The sequence below is a fragment of the Rhinoderma darwinii genome, chromosome 1 (assembly GCF_050947455.1).
Source record: "Rhinoderma darwinii isolate aRhiDar2 chromosome 1, aRhiDar2.hap1, whole genome shotgun sequence".
In the NCBI taxonomy this organism is placed as follows: domain Eukaryota; kingdom Metazoa; phylum Chordata; class Amphibia; order Anura; family Rhinodermatidae; genus Rhinoderma; species Rhinoderma darwinii.
The window spans coordinates 642,560,856-642,575,107 of record NC_134687.1 but is presented as its reverse complement, the minus strand read 5'-3'; the positions used below and the strand labels follow the sequence as shown (position 1 = coordinate 642,575,107).

Here is a 14,252-nt window from a genome sequence, read left to right as displayed (position 1 = left end):
TCTTTTGGGGCGTAAAAAAAACAAAAAAAAAACAGCAATTTTGCCACTTTTTTTGCGTTTTTCATTTTGCTTTATAGTTGGGGTTGTTACGAACGCGGCGATACCTAATATGTGTACTTTTTTTTTTTCATAATAAAGTATTTTGTAAGGGGAAAAAGTGAATTTTTCATTTTTCTTCATTTATTTATTAAAAACCTTATTAAAACTTTTTTTTTTACTAGTCTCACAAGGGGACTTCACTATGCGATCGTCCGATCGCTTTTATAATACACTGCAATACTTCTGTTTACAACGCACAGGCATCTGCAAGGTCATGCCAGATCATGGCCTAGCAGGCATCCACTACAGGCAGACCTGGGGGCCTTTATTAGGCCCCTGGTTGCCATAGAAGACACTGGGATGAGAGAGGAAGCTCCCTCCCTCTCTTCAAAACCACTTAGATGCGGCGCTCGCTATTGTGCGCAGCATCCGGTAGCTAACAAAAGGGAGTTTTAACTGCTCCCGGCGCCGCAGATTTATTCTGATGCAGCGCCGTGAAAACGCATATGCATCAGAATAAAGCCCGTTAGTAGCCGCCATGAAAAGGCGTATTGGCAGTCACTAACAGGTTAAACAATATTTAAATGAACCGCTGGCTAGCCAAGTGGGTATGACAGCTAACGATTCTCAACGGGTGGAGCTACCAGAGAGCCTCGGATGCTGACCTATCAGTGTGAGGCTGTTTCCTTCAGACATTCCTTTACATATGGTTTAATAAATAGAGGGGCAATATCTTTAGCAATGGGGGCGCCCCTCAGAAGGAACAAACCATGCAGGACTCTCACAGCGGCAAATACGTGAGTCTAATAACTCACTTTGTAGGAGCTAGTGACAGGTCCTCTTTAACCATTATAGGACTTGTATCCCATGCCCAGCACACAGTGAGAAGAGAGTATCATGCGCCTCCCTCTGTCACATTTAGAAGCAGCATGGAGAATATTATATAGCAGTACTGAGCATTGTAGCTGAGAATCCAGCACTGGGGTGCGATATAGCATTACTAGAAGCATCATCTGTGTCCCTCTCTCTTTGCAGCAGCTCCTTCCTCTCCATATAGACTTCTATGGGCAGTAGCTTTAACCTGAACTCATAGTGTATAGACTCCTGTGTATGGTTTTTATCAGTGAATTCAGAGCAGAAGTCAGAGAGGTACGGGTAGAGGAGTCTGATAAGCGGAGAAAAACAATTTTCTGTAATAATATAAAATTACAACGTTTCTTATCTTCGCATATACTATTGATTTATGGGAAAAAACTGTAAATTAAAGTCAATCTGCAAGAAACCTCTGAAGTCACTTTCGAAATTCATTACTACTTACCTGTGGTAACACCTCCTGGAATTCCCTCCTCCACTTCACTCTTACACGGTTGATCGCCCCTCGCCCGCTCTTCTTCTGTTTCATCCTCCACTTTAATATTAGTCAGATCTTCCTCCTGATTTCACATATGTAACAATTCAGTACAATACAGCAGGGACTGCGAAGAATCTAACAGATCAACATAAGAAACCACCAAAATCTATGACCACATCTATGACCGCAGGACCAAAAAGCTCCACACCCCCCTATATAGATCTGGTATAGGACTCAGCTTCATCTACCTGATGATTCTCTGGGACATTGTGATTTTCCTCTGTAGAGTCCTGGGAATACAGAGGACTGGGACATCTCTCTGGTGGATTTCTCCTACTGGATCCATCTGTAGGAAACACACAGTGACTGAATACATGACTACTGCATCTGTGTCTATAGATCACACACTTCTCTCTACACCTTGTTTCCATGTTTATTTTTAGAGTGTAAATTATAGAATTGAGGTCCTCACCAACTGTGCTTAGGTCCTAGAAATTGGTAGTTCTCAGGCCTGATGTGGCCTATGGGCAAACGAGAGCCAATGGCGTAGCAGGAAAAGACTGCATTGTTACACATCTATAATATTCAACGTACACACTTAAAAACGACAGGGCACATCTCTTTTAAGAATGCCCTGGTACCAAAAAATGCCTTAAGCACCGAGCCATTTTTTTGCTATAAGGACCAAGACCATTTTTTTGTTTTTGCCTCCTCAAATTCCATCAGCTATAACTTTTTATTTTAAGGCTACACAGTAATGCCCACCAGAATCAGTTGTGCAGAAGGTACAACACTAGGATAAGTTTGTTTGTGGAATCAAGTAGGATCTGTGACCGCTACTCCACCCTGCAGGCTTCAAGCATTGGGTAAAAACCACCTGATGAAGAGCTCCGATCGACCGTGAAATGCGTTGTACGTTCCTAATAAATCTTGCTGTTGGCAGGGGGTGTCGTATATTGTTTTAGGAATAATTTTCGGTTAAATACATCCTGGTGCTTTCTCTTCCCCAGGTGTAAAGGGGAGTGTCCCCTTTCAATGGAGATGGAGGGGATATATATATATATATATATATATATATATATATCTCTTGATGTGCCAGGAGACAGGTTTGTAGATTCACAGACCTGGTCGTAGGTATTCTGGGGAGGAGGCAGGAAGTTACAACTGCTTCCATCCCACTCACCAGGTAATGAGATTCCATGAGGCAGCCATAAGCCCATGCCCTCCCCCCTTGCACGTGCATGAGCATGTGATGTCACACAGACGTGCACGGGAGGGTTTAAAAGGACAAACTGTCCCACACTTCTCTCTCTTGCCTCATGGCTCTTAGCGCTTGTTCCTGCCTCCCTCCTCAAGAGACCAACTGACTAACCTTGGACCAGATGTACTGCTAAGTATCCACGTGTAGCAACAGCTACACGCAACTTCTCCCCCCTAACACAACACTTCCCTGTTCAACCCATTCCCATCTGCCTGACCTGCATATCCCCTGGTACCTGTTTAACCCTTTCCCACCATTTACCTCCTATCCCCCGGCATTTAGCAACCCATTCCCCTTGTTAACCCTTTATCCTCCTGAGTTCCTAAGTTAACCCTTGCTGTCCCGGTTACCTGCTTAACCCTTAGTGTACAGGGATAGTTATTGCTACGTGGGATTGGGACAGAAACAAGTGAGCATGTGCATTGTATTGTAACGTAACTCATATGTATGTTTAGGTAAGTGGGTGGTGGTATAACATAGGATTGTGAGACAGTGTTTATACTGTACTTCATATAGTGTGAGTATACTCAGTATATGTTGATTTGTTATATGTATTGGGGTATACTGATACTATACTGTGATCACTTACTGTGTTCTATGTATTATGTGTAAGTGCGATTATTCTTAGTAATAAATATTACCCTTTATTTACTATACAATTGTATTACTGTACGGTCTTATACGCTTACTTAGCAACAAAGCAAGTAGATTAACATTAGTATAAGGAAAAGGTAGGGGAACTAGGCATAACCCTAGTGACCCTGAATATAAAGGAGGTAGTAATGGTGGGTGACGCAGGCCAAGTGAAATCCACAAATTTACCAGCCCTTTTACACCAGGTAAGCGATGCACACGCAGCCGGCCATCCACGAGATGTAAAAGAAACAGTAATTCATCAGACCAGGCCAACTTCTATTACTCCATGGTCCAGTTCTGATGCATGTGCCCATTGTAGGTGCTTTTGGCAAAAAACAGGGGTCACCCCTAACTGCAGTAAGCTGCGATGCTTTGCGCGATCTGACACCTTTCTATCATAGCCAGCAGTAACTTTTTCAGCAATTTGTGCTACAGTAGCTCTTTTGCGGGATCGGTACACATGGACAAGTTTTCGTTCCCCACGCGCATCAATGAGCCTTGGGTGCCCATTACCCTGTCACGGGGCACCGGTTGTCCTTCCGTGGACCACTTTTTGTAGGTATTAAAGAGGCTCGGTCACCAGATTATAAGTGCCCTATCTCCCACATAATCTGATCGGCACTGTAATGTAGATAACAGCAGTGGTTTTTATTTTGAAAAACTATCATTTTTGAGCACGTTATGAGCAATTTTAGATTTATGCTAATTCGTTTCTTAATAGACAACTGGGCGTGTTTTTGCTTTTTTACCAACTGGGCGTTGTACAGAGGAGTGTATGAAGCTGACCAATCAGTGTCATACATTTCTCATTGTTCCAGCCCATTGTTAAAGTGTGATTGTGCGGTGAAAGAGGCTGGGCTGGAACCATGAGACGTGTATGACGCTGATTGGTCAGCGTCATACACTAACCTGTACAACGCTCAGTTGGTAAAAAGTAAAAACACGCCCAGTTGTCTATTAAGAAACGAATTAGCATAAATCTAAAATTGCTCAGAACTTGCTCAAAAATGATTGTTTTTCAAAATAAAAACTACTACTGTTATCTACATTACAGCGCCGATCAGATTATGTAGGAGATAGGGCACATATAATCTGGTGACAGAGCCTCTTTAAAGGGAAGGTGTCACGGAATTTTTTTTTTAATATAATATTGCTTTTAGTATGTTGTTATTAAAATAAATTTTATTTATTTGTGTTGTACTTTTCACTTTTTTCTTACTTTTACTTCACGATGGGGGCTGCCATTTTTTTTTCATCTCTGTATCTGTCCATTAACGAAACATACAGATATGGAATACGGCACATACATCCCCATAGAGAATGCGAACGGGAGCCGTTCCATTCACTATAGCATACGCTGTCTGTGTGGGAACGGCGCATGCGCCGCTCCCACACAGACCAAAAGGAAGGTCTTCGGCAGAGCGAAATCCAGCGCCATTTTCATGTGGACCGGTAGCCGCGGCCGGACAGTAAGAGGACGACTTCCGGACGCGGCTTCCGGCCACAAGTGAAGGCGCAAGGAATAGGAGTGGAGGCGGCAGGAGCAGGTAAGTTATGTTTGTGTATGTGATGTGTGTGTTATGTTCGTGTTATACTGTCTGATCACCACTGTATCTAATCCTCCTACACTGTGCATTCGCTCAGAAAATGGTGGCACACAGTGTAGGAGGTTTGAAGATTCAACCCCCTCCTTCTCCTGGCACTAGCCAGGATAAAGGAGGGGGGGATTGTGTGAGAACACTAGAGAGAGTGTGTCTACCCCAAATTTGCAGCATAAAGCAATGAGGTTACTTTACCACATTGCCAATGCTGCAATTTTGGGAATTGCTCCCTCTAGTGACCAGCACATGGAAATGTTATAAATTAGAATCTAATTTATAATATTTCCTGACTTGTGAAAAAATTAAAACAGTGTAATCACTTATATACTAACCTTTTAACTGAAAAGAAATAAAAATTCTAGCGACACATTCTCTTTAACCACTGTATACCGGGAACAACCCACAAGACTCGACATTTTGGAAGCATCTGACCTAGTCGTCTAGCCCTGTTCTCAGTCGCTCAGATCACAGATGTGTATGTGTGCGTGTGTATGTATGTATTTATGTATGTATAGAACAGTGGATTGTACAGTGAATGTGTGTGTGTGTGTGTGTGTGTGTGTGTGTGTGTGTGTGTGTGTGTGTGTGTGTGTGTGTGTGTGTGTGTGTGTGTGTGTGTATATTGTACAGTGAATTTACAACATCACTAAAGTAAAAAGTGAATGTGGAAGAAATGGTCAGTATGGAGATAATAAATCCACATCCACTCGTCATTCTCTACCCTCTCTAGTGTCTTTTAACCGTTAATAACTGGTGCTGGGAAAAGTAAATGGTAAAGTTTTATTTATTGCAGCAATATACAGAGTTCTGACATTTTGCAGAAAGTGCTGTTCTTCAAGTATTTACTGTCACGTTGGATATGTGGACCCACCAGGGCCATACCGCCTTGACGGTATGGTAGCTGGCCAACAGGACACAGTCTATAGTTCGTATAGTGTACCTGTGGTAGCTCAGACAGTAACAAGACAGTCTCAGCTGGGACTAGGCAGAAGGCAGGCGCGAAATACAGCACAGCACGACTTCAGCTCAACATGGCACTTGACGAGGATAGCGCGGGATACAGGTAGCAGGAACGGGAAGCACTGGGAACTGGAAAACACTTAGGAGACCATTTGCATAGACATACTAGGATAACGACAAGGCTCAGGCAAGACAGGAAGGGGCAAAGCAATCAGCTCAATCTCACACCAGTGTGCGCTCCAAGGCTGACTGAGCTTGCGAGCGCACCCGTGTGGTCACTGTGGAACAGGATGGCCACATGTGCAGACATCTCTGGAGAGAAGGGCGTCGACCGGATGGAAGGAGTTCGTGGTCAGCGACCAGACACGCTACAGTATCCCCCCTCTTACGCCCCCTCCTCTTGGGACCAAAACGAGAGAGAAACTTCCTAATGAGGTTAGGCGCGTTGAGATTCTCTTCTGGCTCCCAGGACCTCTCTTCTGGACCAAACCCCCTCCAATCTACTAAATAAAAGGTTCTTCCTCTTACTTTTTTTGTGTCCAGGATCTCCTTAACCTCAAATATCTCGAAAGAACCGCTGGGGGCAACTGCAGGGCTAAGAGTCTTAGAGTAGCGGTTCAGGACCACAGGTTTCAGGAGAGAAACATGAAGGGAGTTGGGGATTCGGCGGGTAGGAGGCAGCCGAAGCTTGTAGGAGACCGGGTTAATTCGTTGCAAGGTCCCGAAGAGTCAGAGGAGCCTGGGAGCAAACTTGTAAGATGGAACCATCAGCCAGATATTTCTGGAGGACAGCCAGACCTTGGTACCTGGAGAAAACTGGGGAGGTTCTCTTCTCCTTGTTTCTGCCTTACGTTTCATGTGGTCCACCGCCAGCAAAATGGGGGATCGGGTCTGCTGCCAGAAAAAGCAGAATCAGCTGCGGGCACTTCGGACACAGAAGAGGGAGACGTGAGTGTTGGCCATAAACCATGAAGAACGGTGTATTCCTTGTGGACTCGCTAGTATGATTATTATACGAGAACTTGGCCCAAGGAAGAAGCTGCACCCAGTCATCATGCTGCTTGGAGATGAAGTGTCGTAGGTAGTTCTCCATGATTTGGTTGATCCTCTTGAATTGACCATTGGACTGAGGAAAAGTCCAACTTCACACCGAGGAGTTCGCAGAGGGCTCTCTAGAACTTCGAGGTGAACTGAACCCCCCCCCGATCAGACACAATATGCCTAGGCAAGCCGTGCAGGTGGAAGATGTGTTGGATGAAGAAGGTGGCCAGTCAAGATGCAGACGGTAGACCGGTCAGCGGAACGAAGTGAGCCATCTTCGAAAATTGGTCCACCACCACCCAGACCACACTGCATCCCGCAGAGGGAGGCAAGTCCGCGACAAAGTCCATAGCAATATGTTGCCAGGGGGCATCGGGCACAGGCAGCGGCTGGAGCAGGCCCGCCGGTTTTGAGTGGGCAACTTTGTCTCCTCCTGCACGGTGTGCGCAGCAATAGTCTGCAATGTCTTTGGGCAGTGTGGGCCACCAGAACTGACGAGCGATCAAGTCTCGGGTCTTACGGGCACCCACGTGACCTGCCAGTTTGGAACGGTGTCCCCAACGGAGGATTCTTCTTCTGTCTACCAGACACACAAAAGTCCTCCCCGAGGGAATGTCTCTAACTTGCAGAGGGTTGACAGGGATGATGCAGGACGGATTAATAATATTCTGTTTAGACTCCATAGAATCCTTTGTCTCGAACGACCTGGACAAGGCTTCGGCCCTCACATTCTTGTTGGCCGGATGGTAGTGGAGTTGAGAACAGCGACCACCTGGCCTGACGGGGATTCAGTTGTTGGGCCGTCTGGAGATAAGTGAGGTTCTTGTGGTTCATGAATATCAAGATGGGATGAACTGCGCCTTCTAAAAGATGTCTCCACTCCTCCAGAGCCAATTTGATAGCTAGTAACTCCCAATCCCCAATCGAGTAGTTGCACTCTGCGGAAGAGAAGAGCTTGGAGTAATTGCTACATACCATTGACTTGCCCTTGGAACCTCTCTGGAACAGGAGTGCACCAGCACCGACAGAGGAGGTGTCCACCTCCAACGAGAACGGTCCAGAAACATCTGGATGATGGAGGATAGAGGCTGACGTGAAGGCACTCTTCAGGCTATTAAATGCGGCTTCCGCTTCTGGAGTCCACACCTTGGCATTCATGCTTTTCTTGGTGAGGTTAAAGATAGGAGAGGTCAGTGAGGAAAAGTTTGGAATGAACTGTCTGTAGAAATTGGCAAATCCCAGGAAGCGCTGTATGGACCTCAAGCCTTGAGGGAGTGGCCATTCCAGAACGGCCTTTACCTTTTCAGGATCCATCTTGAGAACTTGATTCGAGATGATGTAGCCCATTCAGAGTAGAGCATCTTTCTCAAAAAAGTACTTCAACTCGGCATACAGGCGATTGTCCCTTAACCATAGCAAAACTTGACAAACGTGTCTCCGATGAGTCATTGGATCTGGAGAAAAAAAAAAGAATCAAGATGTCATAAAGATAGACCACAACGCATACATAGAGGAGGTCACGGAAGCGGTCATTAACGAACTCTTAGAAGACCGCGGGAGAATTACACAGACCGAAGGGCATTACTAGATATTCACAGTATCCGTCACAGGAGTTAAATGCAGTTTTCCATTCGTCACCCCGGCGAATCCAGATTAGGTTGTAAGCCCCACGCAGGTCTAGCTTTGAAAAAAACCTTGGCTTTGCATATGCGATCAAACGGTTCAGAAATCAAAGGCAACGGATACCTATTTTTTACCGTGATCTGGTTGAGACCCCGATAGTTGATGCGAGGATGCAGAACACCATCCTTTTTCTTGACGAAGAAGAACCCAGGCTCCTGCCGGGGTGGAAGACTACAGTATGAAGCCCCTCTCCAAGTTCTCATTAACATAGGCGAACATGGACAGAGTCTCTGGCAAGAAGAGAGGATATACCTTACCACGGGGAAGGGATGCAAAAGGAACTAGGTCAATAGGACAGTCATACGCCCGGTGTGGGGGCAGCGACTCCGCCTCTTTCTTGCTGAAGACCTCTGAAAATGTAGTATAATGACCAGGCAATCCTGCCAAGGGCGGAGGCTGAGCCAAATGAATCTGTACTAGGCAACGGTTGAGACACCCGGGACCCCACTGGAGAACCTCTCCAGAATTCCAGTCCAGGACTGGGGCATGTAGTCGGAGCCAGGGCAGACCCAGCAGCACAGGATTGACAGCTTTAGCCAGGACAAAGAACGAGAGGAGCTCAGCAGCTTGGTCACAGCTACAATTGGGTCAGGCAGAGGTAGTCCATTCACAGATGCAACCATCAACGGTCTCTCCAGAGCAGTTGTAGGTAATTTGAGAAGGTCCACCAGGTCTCTACAAATGAAATTAGCAGCGGATCCAGAGTCCAGATACGCAGAGACCCGATGCGTTTTCTCGCCGGACACTATGGTCACGGGAATGGACAATTTAGACGAAAGTCCTTCTTTACCCATGGTTGTCTCTCCCACCAACCCTAGGCTCTGGGGCTATTGGGGACACAGATGCACAAGATGGCCTCCGAGGCCACAATATAGACAGAGTCCCAAGGTGCGTCTGCGTTGTCTCTCCGGGGTGGACAGCTTAAACTGGTCCGTCCTCACAGACTCCTTAGGAGGATCAGCAACGGAGGACAGCAGGGGTTGCTGCAAAGTAGGAACCGGACTAGGAACCCGCCCTTCAGACGAGCTTCTTGGAATCGTTCTCGGATCCTTATATCAATCTGGGCGGCCAGAAGGATGAGGTCATCCAGGGTAGACGGTAGATCTCGAGCGGCCAGCTCGTCCTTAATCTTAGGAGACAGTCCCTGCCAGAATGTAGCCACCAGGGCCTCATTGTTCCACAACAGTTCTCCCGCCAGGGTGCGGAAGTGGACGGCGTACTCGCCCACAGAGGTGTCTCCCTGGCGTAGGTTCAGCAAGGAGGCGGCTGCAGACGAGACTCGTCCAGGCTCCTCAAACACAGTGCGAAATGTCCGTAGGAACCCCTGGAAGCCACTGTATCAGGTCCTGGTCTCTCCCAGATAGGGTTCGCCCATGCAAGAGCCCTGCCAGTGAGGAGAGAGACAATGAAAGCAAACCTTGCGCCATCAGACGAGAATGCCCTTGCATGCAGGCGAAAGTGGATCTGGCACTGGTTCAAAAATCCACGTCAAGTCCTCGCGTCTCCATCATATCAGTCAGTAAGCGGCAAAGAAAATTGGGGTTTCAGCACTGCCAGGAGGTGTAGTTGGAAGATCAGTACTGCCAGGAGGAGTAGAAAGAGGAACGGCAGCTTGCACCTCAAACCGACGTGCAATAATGTTCAATGCCTGGAGGAGTTGGTCCTGTCGAGACTGGAAATCTAGCATATCCGCCCGCATCTCCAGTGACATTGTCACGGTCTTGGATTGACCAGCGGGGTCCATGGCCTGAGCCTACTGCCACGTTGGGTATGTGGACCCACTGGGTCGTACCGCCTTGATGGTATGGCAGCTGGCCAACAGGACACAGGTCACAGTCTATAGTTCGTATAGTGTGGTAGCTCAGACAGTAGCAAGACAGGCTCGGCTGGGACTAGCCAGCAAGCAGGCGCCAGGCCTGGAAAACAGCACAGCATGACTTCAGCTTAACACGGCACTTGACCAGGATAGCCTAATGAAGGCCCCAGGTCTGCCATCTTTGGGAAGGGCTTAATAGAAGCCTGTCAGAAAGACGATATACTGCAATACATTAGTACTATAGTGAAAACGTTCCAATGATCGCTGGTTAAACTCCCCTAGGAGGACTAAAAATACAAAAAGTATCATTTAAATGAAAGGTTTTGGTTTTTTTATGTACAAAAAATAAAATATATATAAAAAGTTGAAAATAAAAAATAAAAACAAGAATGGTATCGCAAAGTCTGAACTGTTACAATATACCATTGTTTAACCCGTACGGTGTATGCCATAGGAAAAAAAAAAAAAAAAAAAAAAGGACAATGCCAAAATCTCCCTCTAAAAAAAATGGAATAAAAAGTGATCAAAACCTATACCCCAAAATAATACAAATTAAAAAACTACAGCTTGTCCAACAAAAAATATTCCATCATACCGCTCAAAGCGACAGAAAAAACAGTTAGGACTCAGAATTAGTTTTTTCCTTGTAAAAGTTGTAAAATATATAAAAAAAAAACAACATAAATTTGATATCGCCATAATCGTATTGGCCCACAGAATAAAGTTAACGTGTCATTTTAATTGCACAGTGAATCCCGTAAAAACGAAGCGCAAAAAACAATGGAGGAATCGCTGTTTTTTCTAATTTACTACCCCACAATTCATTTTTTTCCCGTTTCCTAGTACATTATATGGTATAATAAATGGTGCTATGAAAAACTACAACTCATCCCGCAAAAATCAAGCCCAAAGGACCACATCGAAGGAAAAATAAGAAAATAAAAAAATAAAAAAAAAAGTTATGGCTTTTGGAAGGTGGGGGAAGTAAAAACTGAAATGAAAATAGGAAATACGGCTGTGGCAGAAAGGGTTTAAAATATGGGGGTGGTCTAAAATAGAAGATCATTACGTCTGGGCCGGTCTCACCTTGAAAGGGGAAGACTTTTGTGTGTATATGTTGGTATAATGTCTAAAAAAAAAGCCGGAAGGCTAGAGATCAGTGCAAATGATGTACTACAAGCCACGTGGTCTGTGGTGGGACAAATGTTACAAGGAGACTCACATGATTTTCTTGATCCACACATGAATTACCCTCCGCACAAATGTGCACAGATGTGGAAAGTAATCACAGATTTACAGCAGGTGAGCTCAACATGGCTTCCAAATGGCCACCAATGCCCGCCTCTGCCCACAATAATGCCAATATATATATATATATATCTGTCTCTTCTTACCTTGTGATGTGCGTGGTCGGTAGTTCTCCATGACCTCCTCGTACAGATCCTTGTGTCCTTCTAGGTACTCCCACTCCTCCATGGAGAAATAGACAGTGACATCCTGACACCTTACAGGAACCTGACACACACAATGATACAGTCATTACCCAGACACCTCCAGTGCTGTTACTGTAGAATTTCCCAGAAGTGTCACCTCTCCAGTCAGCAGCTCAGTCATCTTGTAGATCAGTTCTAAGATCTTCTTCTCATGTATCCGGGAGTGAGGGGGAGGCTCTGTGATGGGGCTCTGACTACTGCTCCATCCTCCTGACTCATGGATGATGGGAGTCGTACAGTCACCCGATGTCTTCTTCACTATTGTGTACTCCTGTGTATGGAGAGAGACACTTAGAGAACTGTACACAGTATTCCCCCTCAGTAGAAAGAGGGAGATTGTGACCCGCTGTATAGAGCGCTAGTGACCCCACATCTGTAATACTGGAGACCTCACCTACAAAAACACATTGAGAAAATAGAATGAGGCCAAAACTAAAAAGGAAATAATATTGGGGGTGACTAGATGGACCATGTGCTCTCCTCCTGCCGCCATCTTCTATGTAGAGGTCATCCTGATCCTCCTGGTCATTCTCATTGCTCTACAACATTATTATTGCTGCATTGGTGACATGACACATAACTGACCATATTGGTGGCTGATCTTCAGCTTTTCTGCTGTTGGCTTCTTGACGTCACTTGGAAGGTCTGGACGCTGTTATACAGGACACTGGATTCTTCCTATTACTTCCTATTATGTATTGTCCCTTCCCTATGTGTGACTTATAATGTAGAAAAGTTTACCTCTCCGCTCAACAGGTAGATGATCTCCAAGGTGAAGTCTAATATTCTTCTGCTCATCTCATTCCTGTCCTTGTCCATCCTTGGTGGGTCATTCAGCAGAAGGAACGTTGTGGAGGAGAAGATGAGAAAACTGGAGGATCTGGAGGATCTAGTACTGCAGACGTCTTTATGAAGAAAGGAGAAGATGGAAATCATACAGGGGACAACATCATGTGTGACATACAGAACCTCACTTATTGATCATTGAGAGAAACATCTTCTCAGAGCCGTCACCACATGGAATAAAGGGGTATTCCCAACACGGACATTTCTCCCCAGGATATGCCAGAAATGTCTGATAGATGCGGCTCCACCTCTGGGTGGCCTTGTTAGGCAGTTTCTGTAACTCCTATAGACAGTAATTGTACTTCACTATACAATGTAACTAACACTTTGTTCACATCTGCAAGACAGACACCAACCACGGTTCATGTAAGGTCCCGGCCGTCCAGTGTCTATGTGCGGAAGGTCCCGGCCGTCCAGTGTCTATGTGCGGAAGGTCCCTGCTGCAAATCTACCTCTCTCCTCATTCCACCTCTGCGGTCACTGGCCACCCATTACCTACTAAATTAAGTTAAAGATAATAAAAATTACATGCAAGGCTGTCAACGTCCTGTTCCCTCCTTACATCTCTGCCCTAATCTCCCGATACCTCCCCACACGTAATCTCCGGTCCTCGCAAGAACTTTTACTATCTGTTCCTCACATCGCCTATATTTCTCCAGTGCTTCCCACATACTCTGGAACTCTTTAACCCAACACATCCAATCTCTCCCACCATCCAAACCTTCACTTGTAACCTGAACACCCCCTCTTCAGAAGAGTCTACACGGGCAGGGTCTCTCCTTCTCTTGTAGAGTGCAGTCTACGCGGGCAGGGTCTCTCCTTCTCTTGTAGAGTGCAGTCTACGCAGGCAGGGTCTCTCCTCTTGTAGAGTGCAGTCTACGGGGCAGGGTCTCTCCTTCTGGACCAGTCTGTCATTCATTAATGTTTATTGTCTCTTGTTATGTACCTAACCCCTTGGACCCGGAGCTAATTTTCATTTTTTCTCCCTCCTTCCAAAAGCCATAACGTTTTGATTTTTTTCCGTCGACATAGCCGTATGAGAACATGTTTTTTGTGTCAGTTTCTAAAGGGGTTTTCCACAATCGGACTACCGATGACCTATCCACCGTAGGGATGCCACGATACCAGAATTTGGGCTTCGATACCGATACTTCGTTTAGTATTGCGATTTCGATACCAATTCGATACTTTGCCAACAGTAATAAAAAAAAATATATATATAGTTCTTCCATTTTCTGATGTGAGGCGCGATAATGAATTTAACCTCCACGTGCCTCACATGAATAGTAATTAACCCCATCATGTTTCTCAGTCATAATGGGTTGATGTGTAAGGTACATGACGGGGTTAACTACTATTAATGAGGTACATGGAGGTTAAATTCATCACACCTCGTGCCTCACAATAAGTGATAGAAAGCAGTTTTTTTTTTACATCGTACACATCATAAAGGACGCAAAAAAATGTTGTTCAGGTTATGGCAGTGCCAATACCGAATACGTGTATATTTTATGTATTGCGACTT

The 14,252-nt window shown here is 45.5% G+C and overlaps 1 protein-coding gene across 1 annotated transcript in view; it reads right to left on the bottom strand.

The window, feature by feature from the left end:
• LOC142654790 (uncharacterized) overlaps positions 1-13,514 on the bottom strand; it is a 108,512-nt gene extending 94,998 nt beyond the window's left edge. The window contains exons 1-6 of the mRNA XM_075828950.1: positions 13,084-13,514; positions 12,623-12,786; positions 11,979-12,152; positions 11,783-11,903; positions 1,639-1,736; positions 1,358-1,472 (exon numbers count right to left, since the gene is read on the bottom strand). Coding sequence (XP_075685065.1) covers positions 1,358-1,472; positions 1,639-1,736; positions 11,783-11,903; positions 11,979-12,152; positions 12,623-12,786; positions 13,084-13,093 — 682 coding nt within the window. The 5' untranslated portion in view covers positions 13,094-13,514. The remainder of the gene's footprint in view (positions 1-1,357; positions 1,473-1,638; positions 1,737-11,782; positions 11,904-11,978; positions 12,153-12,622; positions 12,787-13,083) is intronic.
• Between the last annotated feature and the right edge of the window lie 738 nt (positions 13,515-14,252).